This window comes from Giraffa tippelskirchi, chromosome 9 (assembly GCF_054371585.1).
Source record: "Giraffa tippelskirchi isolate mGirTip1 chromosome 9, T2T-mGirTip1v1.2.pri, whole genome shotgun sequence".
NCBI lineage: Eukaryota > Metazoa > Chordata > Mammalia > Artiodactyla > Giraffidae > Giraffa > Giraffa tippelskirchi.
In genome coordinates this window covers 107,573,088-107,599,841 of record NC_137283.1, presented here as the reverse complement: position 1 = coordinate 107,599,841, position 26,754 = coordinate 107,573,088, and the positions used below count along the sequence as shown (strand labels likewise).

The following is a 26,754-nucleotide window of genomic DNA, read 5'->3' as shown; positions in this document are numbered from 1 at the left end:
CCTAGGTCCCAACCTTGCACCTCAAATTTTAATTCAATTGTTTGGAGTCTCTGGCATCAGTATTTTAAAAATAATCTCCTAGATGTTTTTAATGTGTGGAATCTCTAGTTTATATTGGAGTAAAGGAGAAAATTCTTAACTTTATGTTGTATTACACTTTTAACTTTTAAGAATAAAGCAAATGAAAGTCAATAAGTGTATAAAAGCCTATATAAATTAAGATACCGTATCGGTTCCTTAAACCACCACTCAGAAAGAATTGCTTCAAGGATTTCAAGAGGCAATGGCTCATTTTCTGTTAGGTTTAATTTGATTGCTTCTTCTTCTTCTGTAAGTTGCACTTCCTCAGGCTACAAACAAAAATTATAAAACAAACAAAACTTAAAATTCTATATTAATAAATAGTAACATGTTACATAGTTAATATAAGATCTGTTTTTCTCAGGTCATTTTTTATACTGTTGTTTGTAAGCATTTAAAAATCTGAGTTCTTTTCTTTAAACCAATATTTAATATCAGTTCAGTTCAGTTCATTCACTTGGTCGTGTCCGAATCTTTGCGACTCCATGGACTGCAGCACGTCAGGCCTCCCTGTCCATCACCAACTCCTGGAGTTTACTCAAACTCATGTCCATTGAGTCGGTGATGCCATCCAACCATCTCATCCTCTGTCATCCCATTCTCCTTCCGCCTTCAATCTTTCCCATCATCTGGGTCTTTTCCAATAAGTCAGTTCTTTGGATCAAGTGGCCAAAGTATTGGAGTTTCAGCTTCAGCATCAGTCCTTTCAGTGAATATTCAGGACTGATTTCCTTTAGGATGGATATGAAATTATATTTACTATTGCTAAGAGGAGTTACTAGCAAGTAGCATGACTAATTTTGATTGTCCCATCATTTTTACTAAAACCAAGATGAATCTATATCACACTCCTATAAAGCTTAACTGATTTTTGTCACCTATCTTATAACTACTCAATTTAGATCCTGATTAAAGGATGGGCCAGGCAGGCAGTCATCTAATATAATCTGTACCTGTGTCCATTTATAGAAGATCATTTGGAAAAAAAAGGGTTCAGATATATCAGAAATGGTTAAAAGGCGAGTTAAAATAATGAGCTTTCTCTATATGCCCAGATAGAAACCACCTAAGAGATACATTGAGGGCGGGAGGAGAAGGGGCGACAGATGATGAAATGGTTGGGTGGCAACATCGACTCAACGGACATGAGTTTGAGCAAACTCCAAGAGATGGTGAAGGACAGGGAAGCCTGGCATGCTGCCGTCCATGAGGTTGCAAAGAGTCAGACATGACTGAGTGACTGAAGAACAACAAAAAGATATATACAAACTTTCTTATGAGGGATCATTAGAAATTAATATTTTGAGATCTCTACTGGTACAGGGGCATATTTTTTATAGTATTATTAATAAAACAGAAAACACAGAACACAATAACAGAAATCTTATCATCTAGATTGGACATCTCAAATAACATTGTTGTTTAGTCACTAAGTCGTGTTGGACTCTGCGACTCCATGGACTATAGTCCACCAGGCTCCTCTGTCAATGGGATTTCCTAGGCAAGAATAGTGGGGTTGGTTATCATTTTCTTCTCCAGGAGAATATTCCTGATGCAGGGATTGAACCTGCATCTCATGCATTGGCAGATTCTTTATCACTGAACCATCTGGGTAGTCCATCAAATAACAGCCCCAAATAAATGCTATACAACACTCTTGTCAGGGAAAGATTTTCTGTTTTTCATTGGAGTCATGTAAAACTCAGTACTCTATATTCTAGATGAGTAGTGAGGTCTGTATTTAACATATTGAGAGGATGACTCTTAAATTACTTTTATGGGCTATATTTTTACTTCTTCGAAATTTTATATATAGAGTTTTATACTACTTATATTCTACTCCTTCAAAGTAACACTAGTAAGCACAATTATCTGCAAAGAAAGTATTAATATTCCTACCAGCTTCTTTGTATTTTCGTCCTCAATTGTAACATTGGCCTGAATTGCAAGCTCTTCAAGTTCTTGTTTTGCAAATTGTTCATCCTCAGAATCGTCCTCAAATTCAGGTCCAACTTTCTTTTCAGTTTTGAGCATTAGTTTTTCTTGAAGAAATTCTTCAAACTGAATATGAAAAATGCCCAATTTTTCTGCCAGCTGTCTTCCACAGACAGTTTTGCCAGAGCCATGGGGGCCGAGAAGGCATATTCTTAATGGAGGAGCCTGAAACAGGGGCAAGTCAAGGATGGGGGAAGAGGAGAGGGACAGTGAAGAAGAAGCTTTAAGAATTTAGAAAACCTAAAGCTTATTAACACCCTCCCTAAGACTGAATTATCACTTCACAAACTCAAGGATGTTTTGACATTAGGATACCAATTAACATGATCCATGGCATCAACCATGATCCTCAGGGAGCATCAACAAATACACAGCATCTTGATATCAAGTGCCAAAAAGCATTTAATAAAATAAAATTAATTTTGTTTCTTTTAAAAAGTTTTAATTATGGAAGAATGCAAAGACATTTTCTTAATACAATAAAAACACCACCACCACCACCACCACAACCTCTCCACCAAACAAAAAGCCCACTGATACAGGAATGGTAGAGGTGCCTTGATTCAATCTATAATCTCTGTATTGGAGATAAAGTGAAAGTAGTGAAAGTGTTAGTTGCTCAGTCATGTCTGACTCTTTGCGCCCTGTGGACTATAGTCCACCAGACTCCTCTGTCCATGGGAGATAGGGAAGCCCCCAAACCAGAGAATCCACAGAGATCCAGCTGTATGGGCTGTCCACTGATGCTCAAGCTGGTCAAGAACAATGATGAGATTTGGGATGAAGGAACAGATAAATCTTTTGTAAATGCAGGGCAATGACTCTGATATTTATAGGTGACAGCAGGAGGAGTGAGAGATGGTGATATATTTGGATGGAATGAGCCTCAAAGGGGCTGGCAGTAATGGATTTTGAGCAGCAGAGGGAAGCAAGCACAGCCTCATCACCTTTTGTCCTTGTGAAGGAAATGCTCAGAGAAGAGTTTAAAGGTGTATGCGATAGCCATGAAAATGGCCCAAATTATCCAGAAGAATTTAAATTGTGTTTTACTTGTTCTGTTTAACAAGGCATCAGTATTATTGAAAGTCCTGACAATATGTTGTTTAATGGCTGAGTCGTGCCCACCTCTTTGCAACCTCATGGTCTGTAGCCTGTCAGGCTCCTCTGTCCATGGAATTTTCAAGAATGCTGGAGTGGGTTGCCATTTCATTCTCCAGGGCATCTGCTATACCAAGGGATCGAACCCACCTCTCCTGTACTGGCAGGCAGATTCTTTACTGCTGAGACACCAGGGAAGCCCCGCAACAATATTCTGGGATTTATAATTTTGATCTTGCAATCTATTCTAGGGAATTATACTAATAAAATAATTAAGAGAAAGAAAGAATGATATGCCCAAAGATTTCCTAAGCACTATTTCATATCCACAATGGCAAAATCACAATATTGTGGGGAAAAAAGTCTAACAAGAAATTAGATGTTAAAATGGTACATCAAAATGATTAGGCAATAAAATAAATCCAATAAAATTAAAAGCAATAAATTCAACTGTGACTTCATATTAAATACTTCAGCTAAAAAGATATGTGTTGGTTTGATGTAAGGCATTACTGAAGAAATCAAAATAGATAATTAGATTATGTTATATTCCAAAAAGTTGTTCTTAAAACCTAGATATTGCCACTATACTGTTTTATTATATTGATGACATCACTCTTGAGTAAAATGGTGGAGACTGGTAGCAAGTCTCTAAACAAGGATGCAGGAGCAGTTGTCAGGATGGGAATATTGTTTTCACCTTTAATGGTTCGTCATGAGCCACATACTCCTCAGGTTGTTCCAAAAACTTTTCTTTAGCCTCAGGACTGGAAAAGTAATAGATCTTTTCTCGATATTTAGCTGCTTCTTCTGGGGTGCCTGGTTGTAGGACGAAGTTTTCCTTGAGAGCCACTGGACAAAAGTGCTTTGTATCTCCCAAATGTCTTCTCTTCTCCTTAATTCTATCTTCATTCTAGAAATATCATTCAAAGTTTGGAGAACACTATTAATGCACTGTTCTCATAATACTAAAGAGGGAATTTAAAAAATGCATCTTTGAATAGTATTTAATCCATAACAATATCCCTTTAAAACAATCCACAAAAGACCAGTTCTTGTACTATTTGAATTCATCAAAAAATCAGTTTCTTATATTCCTCTGAGTTCAAATCCCAAGTGTCTTTATTTTATAAAGAAAATGAAGCAGCACTGAGAATGAAGGTGTCCCGAGCCCTCTATAGACAAATGTGTAATAAAAACCCCCGTAATATGTGGGTGCAGGGTCACTGTGAAGTCAGTTTCTAAAATAAAATTATTTCCAAGAAGTAAAAGCTGAGTCAGGGTCACAACTTCTTATTCATTGAAAATGAAAATGGGAGATGTCTCAAGATTTGCTTTGTTTCCTACTCAGTGGATATATAATCAAATAATTTGGAAAATTTTTATTTTGTTCAATTGGAAATTGATAGATGAAGATGAAGATGATAGATGAAGAAACCATATGTAAAGTCCCTTAGGGACTCTTGCAAAGTATTTAAAGTAAGTGAAAGTGAAAGTCGTTCAGTTGTGTCCGACTCTTTGAAACCTCATGGATGGTCCGTGGAATTTTCCAGGCCAGAATACTGGAGTGGGTAGCCTTTCCTTTCTCCAGGGGATCTTCTCAACCCAGGGATCAAACCCAGATCAAACCAAGGTCTCCTGCATTGCAGGCAGATTCTTTACCAGCTGAGCCATAAGGGAAGCCCAGGAATACTGGAGTGGGTAGCCTATCCGTTCTCCAGCGGATCTTCCCGACCAAGGAATCAAACCGGGGTCTCCTGCACTGCAGGCAGATTCTTTACCAACTGAGCTATGAGGGAAGCCCTACACTTAAAGTAAAGTTTATTTTAAAAATAATTTTCTGTGTTGTACAATGCATGCTTGCTGTAAATTATTCAAAACATAACCACAAGGCATGAAGAGTGAACATTTCCTCTCACCTTTCCCTTCCAGTACTATCTTAACACTTAATCGTGTACCCTTTCAACCCATTTTTCTCAGTATATCTTACATATTTATATACAAAGACACAAATTTAGGCACAAATACATTATTTTTTAAGATAACAATGAGATAATACTTTGCATGATTATTCTACAACACGCTTTTTCTCTCCCCTCAAACAAGATGTAAAAAACAACTTTCTGTAAATGTGCAAAACTAATCTGTACTTTTCATGTGTCACTCGTTCAATTTTTGTGTCAGGGTTATTCAAGCTTCAAAATGAGCTGGAAAGTATTGATATTTTTCTATGCTATGGAAGATTTATAACATAAGACTTATCTAACCAACAAGAAAAGCCCTATAACTCCCTACAGTTATTTTTGTTTGTCCAGCTTTTATCTTTCATCTTCAGCATATTTTAGTAATTTGTATTTTGAAAATGCTTTTCATTCTGACTTTAAAATTTGTTAGTATAAAGTTGTAATTTAAAATGAACCTCTTTCAAAATCTGATTTCTGTTTCAAATGTTATTTACTCCTCCTTCTTTTTACCTCATTTTACTTGCCAGAGGTTTATCTATTTTATCGATCTTGTCAGTAAACCAACTTCTCATTTTTTTGAAGGTAGGCCTACTGCTTTTATTTGGTCTTTTTTTCCTATTTCATTAATTTTTGCCTTGAATTTCCTTCTTTTTACTTCATTTGGTCTATTTTGTTATGCTTTTTTTCTCTAGGTTCTTGACTTGAATGCCTAATTAATTTCTCTAGTCTTTCTTGTTTTTCAATAAATGCACTTAGAGTAAGGTTGCCAGACTTTCAGCAAATAAAAAATGAAGGCTCACCAGTTATATATGAATTTCAGTTAAAAAAATGTGAGGTATGTGTATAATAGTGGTAAGGATTGGGGGGTCTTGGAGCAAGGGATTCTGGGAAGATGGTGCTCTAAAGACTCTCTTCCTTTTTCTACCACCTCCTCAGAGTTTAACTGCTAGAGCAGGTGGTGGTTGGCATCCGTGGATGTCTGAGGGCAGACAACCATACAACACTCTTTACCACTATGGACTGGATGAGTATCTGGAGACAAACATCAGAGGGACCAGAGCATTAAGATGGCAAGTCTCCTAGGAGGAATTTGCCCTGTAGAAATCTGTGGATTTCCTGGGGAATGTTAGCATCAGCAACTACCACCCTTTGTGGTCTCTGTGGCCTGCAAGAGACCAAGAAGGAGCTGTATGGGTGGGAGGAGTCCTCACTGACTCTGCATCTGGGCAAGTATGAGAAATTCAGGTAACTGGGCTTGGTTCAGGCCTCAGCAACGAATAGGTGGCCTATCTGTCACTATACTCCTGAACACTGGGGAGAAAAATCAGTTTGCCTTCATAAATTTTGAGAATGTTGTCACCTAAAGCAGTCCAGCAAGAGTCCTGAACTCCACTGAGCCAAAAAAGAAAATAAAAGAAAGAAAGAAAACAACTACCCCTCTTAGGAAGCCTAACACACACTGGAGAAGGGATGGTAAATTAGGAAGAGTAAAAGAGAGGAAAAGACACTGTATTATCAATGAAGACCATACTTAAAAATTTAAGTTTTGAAAATTACAGACAGCTTGAGAACTGTCTGCAGGTACAAGAAAGACAACATACTCTTGCAGACCAGAGCAGGACACAGAAAAAGAATGGCAGCAGAAGGCTGATTGAAAAAAGAGAGTCTGAACATTATTGGGACAAAACCCACACCCTTTAACCACCCTGACTAAGACTCTCAGCAGTTTCTTAGGATAAAGTATTGAAAGCTCTTAGCAGAACCACACTGCATAACATTTTTTGTTTGACACATGCATATTTGGATTTAAGTCAAGCAACAAGTTAATTACAAATGAGTGTTTATCTAAAGTATTATTTTGCTTTATTGATAAAGACCAGAATTAAAAGAATCACTTCCTATTTTATTATTGATAGATGACTTAACTAGGATGCTATCATTTGAAAATTGTTATCAAAATTGTGGTGCCAAGAGAGTAGATTGGTGCCTAAAATGAGTTGTTCCTCTTTGAGAAAACCACTCATTTTCATGCCAGCAGCCCCTCAAAGATGCCACTGTTGTATTTTATATAGAACACCCACTTCTGTTAAATTTATAAAGTATTTCTGTCTCTAATATATATAGATTTTTCCATGGAAAAAAAATTTTAAGTTTTCTCTTTTCATGGGTGTAACATACTGTCTAAGTAGCTCTGGCATTTCAGAGGTCAAATGAAGTTGAGTGGAGGCAAAATGTGTTGAAAATGTTTACAAAACTGAAGATCCCTGCTTGTTCTCTTGAAGTCTAGAAGTTCCAGTTACCACTCTGGATATGTGCACTTTCAGTGACGCGACCTCGGGCAGTGAGCAGGAGAAAAGCCTCCCACCTCTTCCTCCTCCTCTTCCTCCTCTTCTAGCTCCTCATCAACATCGGCTTCAGCCTGATAGTCCTCCGTTTCTTCATCATAATCTTCCATAGTTAACTCCCAACCAGCATGGCGAAAGGGCTCTTTCAAAAAAAAAAAAGAAAAACAAAGCAAACAGTCAGGAAGACATTTTTAGGATAAAAGCATATGAACATATTGCAGTAGCAAGATAAAGAAAATTAACTATAGGGCTGGTCTCTTAGCTTACACATGTAGGCAAACAGGCCTTTACAAATTCTTTAAGTGACGAGTGGCCAGTTTGGCCAGTGCTCTGTGTCTCATGGCTATTCTGATGGGTGTTCTAGGACAGTGGTTAAATATTTTAAATATCATCCCTGGGTATACTGAATGTTTACTTCATAAACCAAGGCTTTAAGCTTTCACAGTACTTTTAATAATATGGCCTGTTCACGACAATAAATGTTATGATTACAGCAGCCCTTACTTTCCATGGTTTCAATGACTTTTTGAAGTAGTTCCTCTGGAGTTTTGCCAGAAATCTCCAGGTTTAAAATTTGAGTAAAAGAGTCACTGATAGCTGTTTCCACCTGTCTCCAGGCAGCGTGGAATGATCTGACAATCTCTTTAATTGAATCCATTTCAGGAACATCAGGATAACCATCTTCTGGAAACTCAGGTAGTAGAACTTTTGAGTAAAGGTTAAAAGAAAGAAAAAAGAGCCTTCAAGCATTTTATCTTTAGCTGTATTGCCAAAATAATTTATAATACTTTTTAAACATTTGAAAGAAATAAACTTGGAGTTCTAAGCAATAATATGCATTTATAAATTCATATTTCAACTATGCTTTGTTCATTGTTTTGGCTGTAGATGAATTGTTACTTATAAATAAAATCCAAATTACTTAGATAATTAATATTAATTTCATATGGCAACTTTGTTAATAAAAATAGAACATAAAATTTGTTGAAAAACTGTTATAAGTTGGCTAGATACATTTTTAATATAATAAGTTAGATAAATATAACACACATCAACCAGCATACAACTAACATAGAAGAAATAAGTAGGAAATTGGTTGTATGTCTAAAATTGTAAGAGAATATGAAAAGCACTTCTATGCACTACTTTTATTTTATAATCTAACCTGTTTCAGGTAATTCTTTAGTTTCCAGGCTCGCTCTGGATCCTTTTGGAAATTCTGCTCCAACTGTAGCATCCTCAGGAGGCTCAGATACTTAAAAAAATATCTGATGGTTAGTGTTTGAGTTTTAAAAACATTATTCCTTTATGAAAATTTTGGCACAAAGAAAATTTCAAAACAGTTTAAATTGTATATACTATGTCAAATTCACAATACAGTTCTCATTAGGCAAAGTACTGAATTCCCCTAAAACTGAGTTCCCCTGCTGAGTTTATGATTAATCTCTTTATTCAAAATGTTATTTCCTTTCTTGTCCCCTCTGACCTCATTTCTGTGCTAAGTGAACACTAATCAACCGGAATCAGATAACATCATTAATGTACATACTCAGGTTGTTTCTCCAGGGCAAGATGAGCTAACAGATCCCGGATCATGAATCACCAGATACTCATATAAAGATTCATAAACAGTAGGCATCCTGACCCCCAAAACAATGATTAAGAAATGTCACAGGATGATGATTAACTGCAGATTCTTTGTTCTTCCCCTTTGTGCATGACGGAGAAGGTAATGGCACCCCACTCCAGTACTCTTGCCTGGAAAATCCCATGGACGGAGGAGCCTGGTAGGCTACAGTCCATGGGATCGCTAAGAGTCAGACACGACTGAGCGACTTCACTTTCACTTTTCCCTTTCATGCACTGGAGAAAGAAATGGCAACCCACTCCAGTATTCTTGCCTGGAGAATCCTAGGGACGGCAGAGCCTGGTGAGCTGCCGTCTATGGGGTCGCACAGAGTCGGACACGACTGAAGCGACTTAGCATAGCATAGCATTTGTGCATGAGTAAATTGCTTCATTCGTGTCTGACTCTTTGCAGCCCTATGGACTGCAGCCCACCAGGCTCCTCTGTCCATGGGATTCTCCAGGCAAGAATACTGGAGTGGGTTGCCATGCCCTCCTCCAGGGGATCTTCCTGACCCAGGGATCGAACCCATGTCTCTTACATCCCCTGCATTGGCAGGTGAGTTCTTTACTACTAGTACCACATGAGAAGCCCTCTCCTCCTTAAATCCCTCGAACTCAAAGACCAAGTTGGAGTGAATCTCAGGCTCGTCTCCTATTCCCTTGCTTGGCCTCCTACTACTAAGCCCTTACTTTGCTGCAGACATCTGCGGTCAGAGTTTAGTTTTCTGCACTGCAAACACACGAACCCACTGCTCAGTTCCAGGGAGGCATAAAAATACATAATACTATAAGGCAGAAAATGAAGAATATTCTTAAATATACAAAAGGACGTTGACCAGAATAATAATTGATACATACAGTTCTGATAACTGTTGTTAAATATCATTCAAACTTCTGTTCACACGGCATCAAATATGCCTGAGCATTCTTTTAATTTCTTGAGATACCCGTAAAGATATTCCAAAAGACCTTAAAGTGGCCAAAGTCTCAGTTGTGGGTGTAGGTGTGGTGAAACTGAGGAGAATCTCAACTAATAGCACTGTTGAAGATACAGATCAACAACTGCTTTCCTGGATAATAAAAGACATGATTCATGTACAGATCTAGTGTAGATAGTTTCAGGGAAGGAAGGACTAATTGTCTTTCTTCTCACCCCTTAGTCTTTCCTAGCTCTGAGACACAAGTTTTGTGTGTCTCACACACACACATATATATTTTAAAAATCTATATATAGCTATTCTGTAATATTGTGGAAACTGTCCTGCAAGTTAGCTAAAATAATAGTTGGGTCCTCTTTCTATAGAACCTATAATGTTTAATACTCAAGAGAAGAGGGAGTAATTCAATAATAATTGTTTAATGCACTTTGGTTGTCATTTTTATCTTTGAACCGAGTTTTGTAAGCAAAATCCAAAGGGACTCCAGCAGGACAATAGGGCACGCCTGTGAGCAGAGATATGCGCGATCTGTCTGCCATTCTTTGCCATCTCATGCTCATGAGCATTCCTGATACCCCATCATGAGCACAGAATTCTAAGAGGACCCACAGTGTGTGGGAATAAGTGTGACTTAGTGATTTGGGGATGGAAGATGCTGACAGGCCTGACCATGGTTTCCCTTCAAATTAGAACTTGCTCCAGATTCAGAATGAAGATAATGGCATTTAAAGAGAAATGAATGACTATGGAACCTCATCACATCCTTTCTTAGGTTTGCATTTAAAAGTGGCGTTGGGCAACATAAAGATGAATGGTAAAATTCATGCTTAAGAGCTTAAAATTTTAATTTTTCTTTACTTAGAATGACTTTAAACAGCAAACACAAAGTACTATGACAAGTTAAGAGAGACCATGGAAGGAAAGAAAGAGCTTTATATTCTTGTACTTTTAATGACTTTTTTTTCCTGATTTTTGAACATTATGCTTCCCAAATTATATAGTAGACCCTGACAAGAGTGCCAGCACCCAGGCAGAGCACTCAGCTTTCCTACCATACTTTCAGCCACTTGCTGCTCTCTGGGGGCACATCTCTGCAATCTCAACCTGCTTCCACTTTATACCACATCAACACACAGACACACACATGCACACAAACATGCCAATAGGCAGCAGTGGAATTAAGGACACACTCTTTAATAAAAGTCTAACCTGATTCATGTTCTGTTTCTGGGACCTCAAAAATGTCAGACTCCTCAGGTAAGACCCCCCTGGTCTCCTCAGCAACCTCAGTGGCCTCAGACCCTTCGTGAAGTTCAGACTCCTCACCTTCAATATCCTCAAAAGCCTCAGCTTCAGCTTCTTCTGCTTCTAGAAAAAAATGAGAAGAAATAAATTATTTAGTTTAAGTCAGCAGATATTTAATTGGGAACAACCCCTGGAGCATGATGCTTAATGAAAAAGATAGATACAGTCTCTATATATTATATCTATTAAAATGGAATATGAAATATATTCCCAAATTTATGCCATAGCATACAGCAGTCCCAAATATTATAACAGTATAAGGAAGGAAACAGCCCAACTGTCCATTTAATAGGGAATGGCTATTCCTGTACTATCTGATACATAGCCACAAGCCACACGTGGCTGTGGCTAGTCCAAACTGAGATGTGCAGTGAGTGTAAAATACATAATGGACTTCAGAGACTTTGTGTGAAAAATTAAATATAAAAACATATCAATAATTTTTGCATTGATTACATGCATTAATCAATGTTAATTAAATTTAACATAATTTGCACTGTTAAAATAATAATTTGGATATACTATATTAAATAAAATATACAGTTGGTTTTCTGAATCTTCAGATTCTGTATCCATGGATTCAGCCAACCACAAGTTGAAAATATTCAAAAAAATATTTCAGAAAGTTCCAAAAAGCAAAACTTGAATTTGCTGCATGCTGGCAACTATTTACATAGCATTTACATTTTATTAGGCATTATAAGTTATCTAGAGATGATTTAAAGTATATGCCGATGTGTTTAGGTTATACACACATACTATGCCATTTTATGTAAGGGACTTAAGAATTCATGAATTTTTGGTATCTGCAGGAGTCCTGGGACCAATTCCTGATGGACATTGAGGGATGATTGTAATTAACTTCATTTGTTTCTTTTTATTTTTTATGTGCCTACTAGAAAGTTTAAAGACATGTTGCACATGCTGGTCCTGCTGTGTGTCCCTCTTACAAGGTGGCGGAGTAGGTGTCTGTGTCAGGAATCCATTTTCTATGAATTCATTACTGCTGTGACCATACAATATATTATCCAAATTGGAACACAATGAGAAGGAGAGGGAGTCAAACAAACATTTCAGGAACCTGGGCATAAACCTGGACTCTAATGGGAAAACTGGGAAACATTGTCACTCTGTTTATAATTCTCTGTAAATACTACAACTTTGCAGTCACAATACAAAATCAAATGACGCATTATTAATCATATAATCTTGTGTTTGCCTTTTGCTTTTGCAGTCATAGCTTCCAACAGCTTTTTATTTTCTTCTTCTATTCTTAATGCCTCTTCCTTGACTTTTCTGAAATGAAAAGGTCCAAAATGTAGTTATCCTTGGAAATTCAAATATCTTACAATATCATAGAATTTAAGGCTTATAATGGTAAAAATAAAGAATAAATCATTTATAATATTCACTATACTTTTTACTTTACCACATAAACATTTAATTTTCTCATATTGGGGCTAGTTAATTTTCAGAATTTTTTGTGTGTTTTGGGGATTTTTTTGGTAAGAAAAGTTAAAATGTTGTATTTTAAAAAACTCTGGCTATTAATTAGGAAACCTAGAAAAATTAATAAAGGATTGTCTAATTGTAAGCTGGGAGAATTTGTATCATTTTCCCTCTTTTTAAATGAGAAATGTTCACAACATAGAGTTAAGTGAAAAAAGGTATAATATAAAACTATGTATAATACAAATTTTTTATTTAAATGTATATAAATGAAGATTAAAAGACTAGAATAAAATGAATCAAACTGTTAATAGTAATTATCTATGGATGGTGGCATTCTCACAGTTTTTAAATTTTATTTCATATTTTTTGCACTTTAAATTTTTTTCTGTATGAATAAGTTGAAAATTTTCAAATTTTCTTTGTATTCAGAAAATTAATTTATTTTCTTTTCAATAAAGTAATTATGAAATTTAAAGAGGTTTGGGATAAGGAATCTGTTTTTCATTAGGGTTGAAGAACTAGGAATTTAGCCCTCAGGTATTGGCATACTATTACACAAAGAAATACATATAAGAATGTTGACTGCATCTTTAAAAACAGTATCGAAAAACTGCATCAAGCAGTCACCAACAGAGGGCCAGTTAAGTACAGTAGAGCCCATTCATATGAGTAGGCCACTGTGGACACTCTTCTTCAGACTCTTCTGTAGGTGGGTCATTCTCTCATACTCAGTGTTCTTTTGGTGTCCTTTTCCCCTTCCTTTGAAAATCTTTTTACATATTCTCTTCAAATATATTACTACACCTCTCCTCCCAACAGTGTGTATCTTGTTTTACTTATTTTTGGCTGTGCTGGGTCTTTGTTGCTGCACCCCGGCTCTTCTCTAGTTGCAGCAAGCAGGGGCTATTCTCTAGTTGCGGTGCTTGAGCTTCACATTGATGTGGCTTCTCTTGTTACAGAGCATGGGCTTTAGGGTGTGTGGGCTTCAGTAGTTGCAGCTCACAGACTCTAGACTGTGGGTTCTATAGTTGTGGTACATGGGCTTGGTTGCCCTGAGACATGTGGAATCTTCCCCGACCAGGGATTGAACCTGTGTCCCCTGAACTGGCAGGCAGATTCGTAACCACTGGACCACAAATCCTATTTCTTGTTAATAGGAAGTGTTGTCTCACTATATTCTAAACCCTGTGACCCTGTGATCCAGACTGAAGTCTTGGTGTAATTTCAGTTCTCTTGTTCATGACCCAGACCTTTGAGACTACTGAGCATTGTTTCTGCATGCCTTCCCTACTTGGTAGTGTGTGAATTGGCAATTCTTCCACATATCTAGTTAGGTAGGGCTCTTTTGTGATGCTCTCCTCATCCAAAACCTGGATACTATATGCTGCTGCAGCTAAGAATCTAAGATCCGACAAGGAGGAGGAAGAATTTTGCTGCCAGTTTCTAGCTACTTCCATATACTACTTGGGTAGATCAAAGACAAATGGTGATAAAAGAAATTATCTTGCATTTGACCAGCACATTTGGAAACTGATGCTGGAAAACATATAGAATTAGCATGTCTGTCGATATTTGGCCAAAAATGTAATTCTAAATCCTATAAATTTTATCTCTTTTCCAACCAAGTTGCATTGCATCTCTGACCAATTTTTTAAAAGTATTTTATTTATTTATTTATTTGGCTGCACCAAGTCTTAACGTAGCATGTGGGATCTAGTTACCCCACCAGGGATTTAGTTGACATCCTCCGTATCGGGAGCTCTGAGTCTCAGCCACTGAACCACCGGAAAGTCCCAAGAATAAGCATTTGATGTTGAACATATCAGTTATAAATAACTAGTCTTGTTCTTTGCTTTATGTAGAACTTAGTCAAGCTTTGGATTTTAGTCACATGACACAAGTGTATTTTCACTTTTTATATTATTTCTTTGACCTATGGATTCTAGTTAGTAAAATTAAGTCACAGATAAATACAGTAGAAAAAATATATTATCTCTATGTTCATTTTAAAAAATATATTTATTTATTTGACTGCACTAGGTCTTAGTTGCAACATTCAAACTCTTAGTTGAGGCATATGGGATCTAGCTCCCCAACCAAGGATCGAACCCAGGCCCCTACATTGGGAGCTCGAAGTCTAAGCCTGTGGTCTACCAGAACATTTTTTTTTACAATGTCTTTTGAAAGTAAACATTTGGTTTAGAATGTCTGATTTGGGACTGTGAAAATATCCACAGCTATATACTTTAGAGATTCTGGCAGTATTTGTGAAATTACTATTTTTCTTAGAATTAGAATTGGATCTTGTTAGTAGGCCTGTTTCGATGTTAAAGACATTTTATAAATATAAATTATAAGTAGATTTTTAACAGTTGTAAGAGGTTAATTCATCTCATTTATTGTGCCAGGCAGATTACCTTGCTGCTTCTTCCTCTTTTCTTTCCTTTAGTCGTTCATCTAATAATCTTTCTAAAATCTTAGAGTCAATTTCTTGTTTATTCTCTAAATACAGTCTATTATATAAATATTTTCCTGAAATACAGATAAAGAGTAATATTAATTTTGAAGCTCTACAAAATATAGTGAGATATATTTTGGAAATTACAAATGAAAAATTATTTCTGTCTATATCCAAATATATTTTCCTTTAAGTATTTATCTAAATAGAGCCCAGATTTTTTGAGACCATCTTAAATCATTATAAAAAGGTATATATCGATGTACTATAAGTAACTAAAACATAAAAAGTAGTATAATATAGTCTCCCCCTGGAAATTCTCATTTCAAGTATATTTCCTTAAGATGCAAAATAACAGAATATTTTTGGCTCCCTTGTCAAAGATTAGTTGACTATATATGTGTGAGTTTATCTCTGGGCTCTTTATTCTGTTTGATCGGTCTACGTCATTTTTTTCTGGTAGTGCCATAATTTTTTATCACTATAGCTTTACACACAGTGACAGAATAATTAAAATTTAGTTCTGCTATATTTATGTACTTAGTATTTCCTATTTGAGGGGGAAAAGGATTAACAGATAGTTTTGCCCTCAGCCTTATATATTTTTCATTCAGAAGTTATGATGCTGAATGGAATGAGGGTTGTTAAATGCTCAGCTCCAAAGAATCATGATAAAAGCCTGCTGGAGCATCCAGTGACCTAGCATACCATCCTTGGCCACCTACTCAGTGGACGGATGTTTCCTTTTGTGTACCTCTAGGTCATAAAGGGACTGCTGGGGTGGTATTTGTTGTACACAGGGAAGGTGGAGAGTTTTCCATTTTATATTTCATAAAAATATAAACTAAAAATATTATCAGCAGTAAAAACTTCACTTTGAATTGACATAGTAAGTATTTACCAACCATTGTTTTCTGTGTCTGATAAACAGATGACTAAATCGGGTAGAATTCCTTTGTCGACTAAGACCATCCAGAGTTCTTTCATAATAGGGCAGTTGTCCAGTATCCATCCTCCATATTTGGGGGCACCATAAAACCTATTCTTGTTTTCTTCAACTAGCTGTGAAAAATGACACACTGAAATTACCATCATAGGTACCCAAGTCAAGGATGTTACCCTGATATATCACTTTCCTGGACCTTAACCAAATATCTTTTGAGTGCTTCTGACTTTCAGAAGAAAAAAAAAAAAGAGCCACTTAATTTTAAAAGAGAAACAATTCGAAAGCACTAAAGCTGTACATTAAGAACAAGAAGCAAAAGCCTCTGTTAAATAAATACAATAAAACATGCTTGCTATATCTTATTCAGTATTACAGAATCTAGATCCTGATTCAGAAGGTCAAGGGTAGGGCCCAGGAGTCTGTATTTCTAACATGGTCTCAGGTGACAATGGTCCCTGGTCTACTCTTTGAGTCACCAGGTCTGCACTCAGTCTGCCTTTTTAAGTGACAATGCTCTTTACTTTCCTTTAGATTTTTAGCCTTTAATGTGAGAGCTGAGAGGTCCTGAGATGCTTACTAACAGCTGTAGGAAAAAACTGGTTCAAAACAAATCTTGCAGGTGCTCTGTGAGTTCTGCTAAACTATCCCCCACCTGCCACCCAGTTAAAACAATTTAAATACAAATGTGGATATTAGTGATGTGGGTCTGTGAGTACACCAGTTCTGAAGATTTTAAACAAATCTGTATGCAATCAGGAAGTCACGGAATGTTAGAAATCAAGGGAAAGAAATCTTGAGAGGATCAGTGTAACCCTTTGGCTTATGCAGATTTACCTGCTTTTTGAAATTTCCATCTGGATGAAGAGCATTTTGGAAAAAAAAAGAAGAATTTTAAACACTTTGAAAAGTTTCACATAAGAGAATTAGGAGGGAAAAGCTATAATGAAGTAGTATAAGTAAAATAAGTTAGAAAAAGACAAATACTATATGACCTCACTTACAGCGGAACCTAGAAAAACCAAATTCATAGAATCATAGAAGAGATTGGTGGCTGCCAGAGACAGAGGAAGAGGTGGGGGGAAATGAGTGAAAGAGTCAAAAGGTAGGGATTCCCTGGTGGCTCAGCAGTAAAGAATTCACTGGCAATGCAGGAGCCGCAAGAGATGTGGGTTTGATCCCTGAGTTGGGAAGATCCCCTGGAGGAGGGCATGGCGATCCACTCCAGTGTTCTTGTCTAGAGAATCCCATGAACAGAGGAGCCTGGCAGACTACAGTCCATAGGATCACAAAGAGTCGGACACTACTGAAGCAACTTAGTATGCACACATGCATGGTCAAAAGGTACAAATTTCCAGTTACAGCACGGTAACTATAGTTAACAATACTGTATTGTATATTTGAAAGTTGCGAAGAGAATAGATCTTGAAAGTTCTCACCACACATACACACATGTCTAGTTATCACTTAGTACATGATAGTTAATTATTGGATTCTATGTCACCTCCCCTACCTGACTTATAGCTCCTTAACAGGAAGAGCTTTGCTTAATTCCTCTTCACATCCCCTGGCTCTAGCACAGCAGGTGCTCAGAATGTTTCTAAAGGAATAAATTGACGACAGAACAACCAAAAGAAATACAGAGGTTGAAAGATCTCTCTGGGAAGCTCAGAGGGGAATAACAACTTGCCTTGGATATGGCCTAGGGCTCGAGGGTTTTACCCACTGTGTCATAATTTCAAATTATATCATTTTCAAATTACAGAGACACACAGAAGAAGTTTACTGTAAGACCCAAACTGATTTGTTCTCTTTGACTTTTGCTCTGAATGCTTATACAAGGTCTCTGTACAAAACAGATCCATATAGTCTTCATAAGTCTTCTGATTTACTATGGGTAGGACATAGGACCTGAGGCATTATTTTCCCCGTAGATTGGAAAATCAATGGTGTGTCCATCCATCTCTCCCATGAACACATGTTCAATGTGGCTGGATGAAATTAATTAGCTATAGAACAAAATCTGTGTTGGTTTACAAATAATTAACTCATAGGTGAAAAGTCTACCTTTGGTACTTGCTTAATATGCATTATCTTTTAACCAACTAAGCTGAATTAAAGATAATAAAAGTTAATCAAGAATAAACATCACAGCTATGAAATTATATGGTACAACTGTTGATAAGGGCTTCCCTGATGGCTCAGTGGGTAAAGAATCCACCTGTAATGCACGAGACACAGGAGATGCGGGTTCAATCCCTGGGTCAGGAAGATCCCCTGGAAAAGGAAATGGCAACCCACTCCAACATTCTTTCATGGAAAACCTCATGGACAGAAGAGCCTGGAGGGCTATAGTTCAAAGGATCAAAAAGCGTCGGACACAACTAAGCATGCAGATGCATTGATGGAAAATTTATAAGCAACTAGGGTACATTACATATTAACAGTGTTACTGTAAGATGCACATGGATTAGAAGGCTATAGATTTCAACACTGTCATATGGGATTCAAAAATAATTGTACATATACTAGGTTAACATTTTCTCAGATACTGTGAAATCAGTGATACAAATAAAGATCTTGGACTTCTTACCTCTTGGAGAACTTCATCTAAGATTTCAGCAATTTTTTCATGTGGCTGTTCAAAGTTCATATCCTTTGCCATTTTTACCGCCTCCTTTATTATGGAAAGAACTTCTGGATGATCAGCAGTTACCTCTTCTATCTCATAGTCTGTTACATCTAAAGTAAAATAAATCAATAAATTAATGCCATTAATAATTTTAGTAGACAATGTTATTTGCAACAGAACATGATCGTAAATACCTAACCCAAGGAAGCACTCTTTGTGTTACTGCTGAGCCTGCCAGAAAAAGGGAGAAATAGACTAAGGAGGAAATAAGTCTGGACTCACAAAATAGTAGAACAGTGGCTTAAAGCCAGTGCATCAGAATGAAAGCATATGAGGCAAGAAAAAAACTCATTTCAGGCAGGAGTCAAAACTCAGAAAATCAGGGAGAAGAGGTAGGAACCAAAGGCTTCCAGGAGTCAAGCCAAAAGACAGGCAACTAAAGAATGGGTCAGAAAACAAAGCAAATACTTTCAATTAATAATTGTATTTATTATTTATTTTTGGCTGTGCTGGGTCTTTGTTGCTGTGAGGGCTTTTCTTTAGTTGGGGAAGAGTTCTAGTGGGGGCTTTTCTCTAGTTTTGAAGACTTCTCTTGTTGTGGAGCATGGATTCTAGGGCATGTGGGCTTCAGTAGTCGCAGTATGTGAGCTCATTAATTGCAGCTCCCAGGCTCTAGAGCATAGGTTCAATAGTTTTGGTGCATAGGCTTAGTTGCTCTGCGGCATGTGGGATCTTCCCAGACCAGAGATTGAACCCATATCTCCTGCACTTGCAGACAGGTTCTTTACTACAGAGCCACCAGGGAAGCCCTAAATATTTCCAGTTATAAGCATGGAGACAAGCATGGGACAATAAAAGGACAGGGGGTGGGCAAGAGGATGGAAAAAAAGGTGACATAGGCTGGTTTTTCAGGTGTTAGCCTTGATTCCTGCCTCACTGTGTGCTGAATGTTTTCTTACATAGCTGAGCTGGCTTACAGGCTGTGCCATGATATAAACATTCATCCACACGTCTAGGACATGAAATTGGCAGCTCCACCAGGCTCTTCTACCTCTGCATTTCCAGTAGTGCTTTCTGAGCTCCATCCATCAGGGTCTCCTGCGAGAGCCTAATTGATCCTCTCCCAGAAAAAATCCCAAAGGACTTTTGAGGAGCAGCTGCCTGCTGCCCTCCCTGTCATGAAGTGAGAAGTCTGTTCTCAGAGATATAGAGAACCAGCAATTCCTGGATAGTCAGAGGTAAGAACCCAAGATCTTCCCGTAGCCTGGGAAAGGGGACATGAGGAAGCAGAAATATCCAGGCAAAGATATTAAAGATACTACTTGCCTACCCAATATCCAGTTCTCCTTTCCCTTAGTAACAGAATGCTGATTTTGTTAGGGTCAGCAATGCGCCTAGTTATATAAAAACACTACATCTCCTAACTTCCCTTATATTGATAGTTTCACTGGTAGATAAAATGCAAGAAGAATTTTTTGCAGGTGAGTCTTGTTGTTTTCTCTTCAAAGAGGAATAACTCAGCTAGATGGAGTGCTATTTTTTTATCTCTTGCCTTCTCCCTTCTCTTGCCCACTGATGTAATAACTGGCACACTAGCAGCCATCTTGTGAATTATTATGGTAGCCACACACCAGGAATGACAGAAGAGAAAGACAGATATCCTATCTTTCCAATATTCTTGTTCATGAAAACAGTATATCACATGTTCTTCTATCTGTGTTCCTGCATGTCCAACTGTTCATATTATAGTAGTCTTTAGGACAGAGTAAAGGTTTCCCTGATAGCTCAGTTGGTAAAGAATCCGCCTGCAAGCAGGAGACCCTGGTTCGATTCCTGGGTCGGGATGATCCTCTGTAGAAAGGATAGGCTACCCACTCCAGTATTCTTGGGCTTCCCTTGTGGCTCAGCTGGTAAAGAATCTGCCTGCAATGCAGGAGACCTGGGTTTGATCCCTGGGTTGGGAAGATTCCTTGGAGAAGGGAAAGGTTACCCACTCCAGTTCTGGCCTGGAGAATTCCATGGACTGTATAGTCCATGGCAGGGCAAAGAGTTGGACATGACTGAGACACTTTCACTTAAGATAGAGTAAGTGGATATTAATAAGATTTTTAAATGAAAAAGTACATGGTTATCCTTCAAAATTCTGAAGGAACTATTTGTGATTTTTTACCACAGTCTAAGAGAACCAAATCACCCTAATAATAATTTACCTTTTTCGGAATCCATCTTTAGATCTCCACTAGAGTCTTGCTGACTTCTTTGAAGTGTAAACATTTCACTTATCTCTTTTTCATCTGAAAATAAAACTCTATTAAACACATAAAGAACAGTACTTAACTGTAGGTGGTTCCTAAAGAAGACTGTGGTATGGGCCCAAGGACCCAGGACTCAATGCTCCTAATTTCTTAAAAAATTAAAGTACCAACCATAATAATCAAATAGGTAGACATATTTACCAGCAGTAGAAAATACAGATAACAAAACCAGGAGTAATTTCAGTTTCATATGATGCCAGTGGATGTAAATTGCAAAAAATAAAAATAAAATTTTCCCTTCCTGATGTCACAACACACTCTTGGCTCCAAGAGGTAAAAGCTGTGCTTATCTTAGACACAAGGGGGAAAGAGGATGTCTTTTACCAGGCAGGGTACACTGGCAGCACTGGCAATCCTCTGCCAGTGAGTAGAGGTACTGATGATGTTTCTACATTGGATGGCTTCCCCTAAAGAGGGAAGAGATAGTATGGGGGAGGGCCTCTGTGTGTACATATTGGTGCTGGGAACTCTACAGAAGCAGAGATGGGGTTTCCAGATGCCACTTGGCAAAAATTTTAATGTCTGGGTCCTTCTGTGAAGTGTGTGTGTGTGTGTGTGTGTGTGTGTGCGCGCGCAGGCTGGGAAAGGAGGAATGCCATATATGTTTCTGCCAGTGCCCAGTTCAATTCCTACTCAGCTTGAAATAAACACAAGGTAAAGACACATCTGTCTGAATCAAGAGGAGGAACCAAATAAAAAAGATCAGCCCTATATTATACAGCACAATAAATTGTAGATGGAATTGAAAGCTAAATACAACAAGGCAGCGCCAACTTAAAAAAAAGCATATATGAAACTGGTTGAGAGGAAGACTTTTAAGCTGGAAAGTAAATGGAAGAAATTAACAAATGGAAAGTAATTATTTGACTATGAAAATGTGAAAAACTCTGCTACCTCAAAGTCAGCAAGGTGACTTAAAAGACAAACCACTCAATTTGGAAAAAAATATGAAAAATAAGTGACTAATACAGAACATTTATATTGAAATCATATAACTGATACAACAATTTAGAAAAATGAGCAAAAGACAAAGATGGTCACCTCAGAAAAGAAGAAATATAAATGGCTAACACAGTATTACAACACTAAACTTCAGAAATAGTCAAATAAAAATTAAAATAATATTTAAAAAGAGAAAATACTGAGGAAACTAGGACATGTAGTTTGTATATTCCTGATGGGAACATAAATTGAAACTTTATGCAAAGCAATTTGATTCTCTATTACTTCTCATTCATTAAACTAGTAATTCCATTTGTGTCAACATGCAGGCAAAACTTTGTATAAAAAATTCAATAGAAAAATTGTTTGTAGCAACAAAAATATAAGTTTTCAACATAATGAACTAGTTAAAACTAATACCTCAAAAACAAACAAACAAACAAACAAACAAAACCTAATACCTCTAAATAGAGAAATTATGAAGTAATTTTAAATAATGGTTAAATTATTTTCTAATGAAATTATTTAATTAAATGTAACACAAATCAAAAATAAAAGTAGTTTACTTTGTATGCTCTTGATTATGTTAAAATATAAATGGAAAAGTTTTAGAAGAATGTAAAGTAAACATTGGAGAAGGAAATGGCAACCCACTCCAGTGTTCTTGCCTGGAGAATCCCAGGGACAGGGGAACCTGGTGGGCTACCATCTATGGGGTCGCACAGAGTCGGACACGACTGAAGCGACTTAGCAGCAGCAGCAGCAAAGTGAAAGTGTTAGCTAATAAGTCATGTCTGACTCTTTGCGACCCCATGGACAGTTAGCCTGTTAGGCTCCTCTGTTCATGAAATTCTCGAGTAAAGAATACTGAAGTGGTATATAGCACTAAATGATAAACATTTCACAGTTACAACTCTGGGTTTATGATGCTCTGATACCAATCCATTAAAGGAAGCAGAGAGCTTTTAAGAAAGAATTTATTATTGCACAATAATGATTGTATCATGTTTGGAAAGATATAAAAAATTTTGGAGAGCGTTCTAATAGTATTAGACTTGTGTTCTGTTTTCTTCTTCGTTCTAGTAGATCTATTTCTGTTCTACAGCTGGTCAGTTTAAATCTATAAGAGGAAAACTTAACTCTTTTACTCCTAAAGTTTCCAATTTGAGGGTGAGGAGAGGATAAGTTCAAGCTTCAATATAAACATGATAACATATGAAATAAATGGAAATAAGATCCATAAGCATGGCATTAGCAGCTCATTTTGTTACCATCTTTATCATGTGACTTCATTTTGGCTTCTTCATTGTCCTCTAAAGAGCTTTCTCTTTGGGATTCAAAAGTTAACACTGCAATAAAAGAATAATACACTCTATCAGCTAATCTGTTTATACTAGGAAAGATTTGGCCAATAACATTAGCAACATTTTCTTTACCATCTTCATCAAGTGGCGACTGCAATTCTTCTGCACTTCTATATGCATCAGTTGGGATTGCACTTTCCCTCCTTTCAGATTCTCCTTGAAGGCCTTTTGAAGTTGACTGAGCTGTAAGATGATGATTGACTGTGTTAGCAAAAGGTAGCTGGGGGGCAGGTAGACAACCTTAGGCATGTGAGTTCTAACTGAGTCAATGTGACTTTTGTGAATCATTTGCTTTCCCTGTTTCAGTTTGAATCATTTGATCTTCCTGTCTCAATTTTTACAGGGCAAAATGTGGATCATTAAACTAAAAACACAGTTGCAACATCAAACGAGATAATGGGTGTCAACAAGGAACATAGAAAAGGCTTGGCACACTTGGAAGCCTGCTCCATGTTAGCTGCCATCTTTTGTATTATTATACTATATAACTTTCTATGTTAAAAAGCCTCAATATTCTCCACTGACAAAATTTCTTAAAAAATATGTTGGAGTAAAATCCCTTGGCAAAAAATCCAATTTTTTAAATTCTAAGAAGGGTTAATCTTATTGTCTGGGGGCTTCCCTGGTGGCTCAGATGGTAAAGAATCTGCCTGCAATGCAAGAGACCTGGGTTTGATCTCTGGGTTGTGAAGGTCTCCTGGAGAAGGGAATGGCAAGCCACTCCAGTATTCTTGCCTGAAAAATCCCATGGACAAGGAAGCCTGTCAGGCTACAGTCCATGGGGTTGCAAAGAGTAGGACAGGACTGGCCACACACACCCTCTGTTAACATGTAACTGTCTCAAGGACAGGAGCTTCAAGTGTCTGTTCACCTCTGTAGCTCAATGTTTAGAATAATATCTAACACAAGAAGGTGCTCAAGTGTTTGTTGAAAGAATTATTCATTTTTGAATGAATTTATTTTTAATTTAAAAATTATTCATTTTTAAATGAATTTTGAATTCATTTCAAAATATTCAATTTTGAATTCAAAAATTCATTTTTGAATCAATTATTCATTTTTGTTATTCAAAATTGAATGACAAACCATCTTAGAAGTGTGGGTCAGTATTTCCAGGTATTTCACATATTTATTAATTGTCCAAGAGTATTTTTTAATTTTGGTCTTAATTCTGAAGATAATATGATAAACACATGAATTCATTCTTTGTTATCTGTGCTCAATCGCTCAGTTGTGTCTGACTCTTTGTGACCCTGTGGACTGTAGCCCACCAATTTCCTCTGTCCCTGGAACTACCCAGGCAAGAATACTGGAATTTGTTGCCATTTCCTATCCCAGGGGATCTTCCCAATGCAGGGACTGAACCTGTGTCTCCTGCATTTCTTGCGTTCCAGGCGGATTCTTTGCCACTGATCCATGATCATTTGGATGGCATATTATTTCAATGCTGGTCTTTCTGTGGTTGTTTTTTGTAATCTCTCAGGCACCAGGCTGGAGTTTCTTACTTGATTATAGGTAAATGAGAGAAAGAAGGGAGGCAGATTTATTAGGCAAAACCTGTGTTCTTTCCTAGCAAAAGCTCAATATTGCCATGTAACAAGAAGTAATTTCCTTGATCTTGAAATAGTTTCAAGCATAAGAAATGATGGGAAGCTTTCCAGTGTATGTAAAAAGTTAATGAAATCCTGATAGCAGATTCTGACAAATAGAGGATGTTCAAGGCTTAGCTATGCCACCATCTGGCTGAATTTCAGGAAGCCATTTAACCTCTTGTGCTTCTGTTTCCTCATGGATGACTTTTTCATTTATAACATTTTGAATCTGAAAATAATATTCCCCAAATAAAAACACTGAATTACAATCAAGGTTGACACAGAGGCCTAGAACAACAACAGCGGCAGCAACAGCACAAACTCCATGGGTCAGACAAACTGTTGTTGTCATCGCCACTGGTGTAAATAAAGGCGTAAATTCTGCCCAGGAAGCAGATCCATAAAAGAAGAGAAACCTAAATTTGAAAGCTCTTTATGATTCCTTTCCTTAGAAGACCAGAGTTGGAATCTTTTTCCCAGCGTATGATTCAGGTTTATGTATATTCATTTCTTCAACCACTTACTCTGAGGCTGCAGTTTACAAGATCCCAGGGATATCAAGACAAACAAACCAAGACCTTGCCCTTAGGTAGCCAGGCTTAACTACTGTTAAAACACACATTAAAAAAATAGTTCACCTTTTTTAGCTTGTAGTTCTAAGAGAAGCCTTTCTTTGACAACTCTAATGGCTGCTTCAGTGGCCTCAGCTATAGTGTTTCTGATTAACATTTCAAGGGCTTTATCAAAACGTGGTTGAATCACTTTATCATAGTCAACTACCTGCAAAGAATATTTGACAAAACCAATATAAGCACAAGTTACTCTGAAAACTAAGCACATTTTTCATCAACATCTATTTCTACAGCTATACCTATATATCTCAAAAATCTTAATGCTGCTTGAGGTATGTTATTTTCAGAATTCACCGATTTTTAAGTACTAGCTTTCAAAGAAATTCAGTATATATATGTATATATATATATATATATATATATACTCATGTATATATATTTATATATGTATGATCATGTAATATGTATTCAAATTACATATATATTTTAAACATCAACATTTTATTTACAGTCTACATACAATAAAAGGCACCCATTTTAAGTACAGAGTTTGATGAGTTTTTACAAATATATACATAAAAACCACTACAATAAAAATATAGAACATTTTTATCACCCTCTGAAGTCTCCTCATCGTCCTTTATAGTCAGTGCCTGGCCCTTAGCAACCACTTTGTTTTCCATCAAATACAGACAAGTTTTGTGTTTTCTAGAATTTCATGTAAACAGAACCAAACAGTATATAATCTTCCCTAAGCTTTTCTCCCTTAGCATAATGTTTTTGAGATTCAACAATATAACTATATATCTCAGTAATCTATTCCTTTGTATTTTTGAGCAGTATCATTGCATGAATACATAGTTTTTTAATTCATTCATCATGGACATTTGTGTTGTTTCTAGTTTGGGCTATTATAAATAAAGAAGCAATGAACACTTGCAAGAAAGTCTTTTTGTGGACCTATGTTTTCATTTTTGTTGGATAAACACCGAGGAGTAGAATTACTGGATCATATGATAAGTGTATGTTTGACTTTATACTAAACCACTGACCTGTTTCCAGAGTGGCTGAAAGTAGTTTATATTCCTAGCAGCAAAGTATTAAAATTGCAGTTATTTCACCTCTTCAT

At 36.9% G+C, this 26,754-nt stretch overlaps 1 protein-coding gene across 4 annotated transcripts in view; it reads right to left on the bottom strand.

Annotated features, from left to right (window-relative positions):
- Positions 1 to 26,754, bottom strand: part of AK9 (adenylate kinase 9) — a 107,596-nt gene that overhangs the window by 40,418 nt on the left and 40,424 nt on the right. For 3 of the 4 annotated variants that reach the window (XM_081526708.1, XM_081526711.1, XM_081526709.1), the window contains exons 13-27: positions 25,692 to 25,833; positions 23,534 to 23,644; positions 23,369 to 23,446; positions 21,051 to 21,134; positions 18,802 to 18,950; positions 16,171 to 16,327; positions 15,225 to 15,339; positions 12,575 to 12,651; positions 11,260 to 11,418; positions 8,649 to 8,738; positions 7,988 to 8,188; positions 7,504 to 7,625; positions 3,875 to 4,087; positions 1,981 to 2,241; positions 226 to 350 (exon numbers count right to left, since the gene is read on the bottom strand). In XM_081526708.1, coding sequence (XP_081382834.1) covers positions 226 to 350; positions 1,981 to 2,241; positions 3,875 to 4,087; positions 7,504 to 7,625; positions 7,988 to 8,188; positions 8,649 to 8,738; positions 11,260 to 11,418; positions 12,575 to 12,651; positions 15,225 to 15,339; positions 16,171 to 16,327; positions 18,802 to 18,950; positions 21,051 to 21,134; positions 23,369 to 23,446; positions 23,534 to 23,644; positions 25,692 to 25,833 — 2,084 coding nt within the window. The remainder of the gene's footprint in view (positions 1 to 225; positions 351 to 1,980; positions 2,242 to 3,874; positions 4,088 to 7,503; positions 7,626 to 7,987; positions 8,189 to 8,648; positions 8,739 to 11,259; positions 11,419 to 12,574; positions 12,652 to 15,224; positions 15,340 to 16,170; positions 16,328 to 18,801; positions 18,951 to 21,050; positions 21,135 to 23,368; positions 23,447 to 23,533; positions 23,645 to 25,691; positions 25,834 to 26,754) is intronic. The other variant, XM_081526710.1, reaches the window with a different exon arrangement.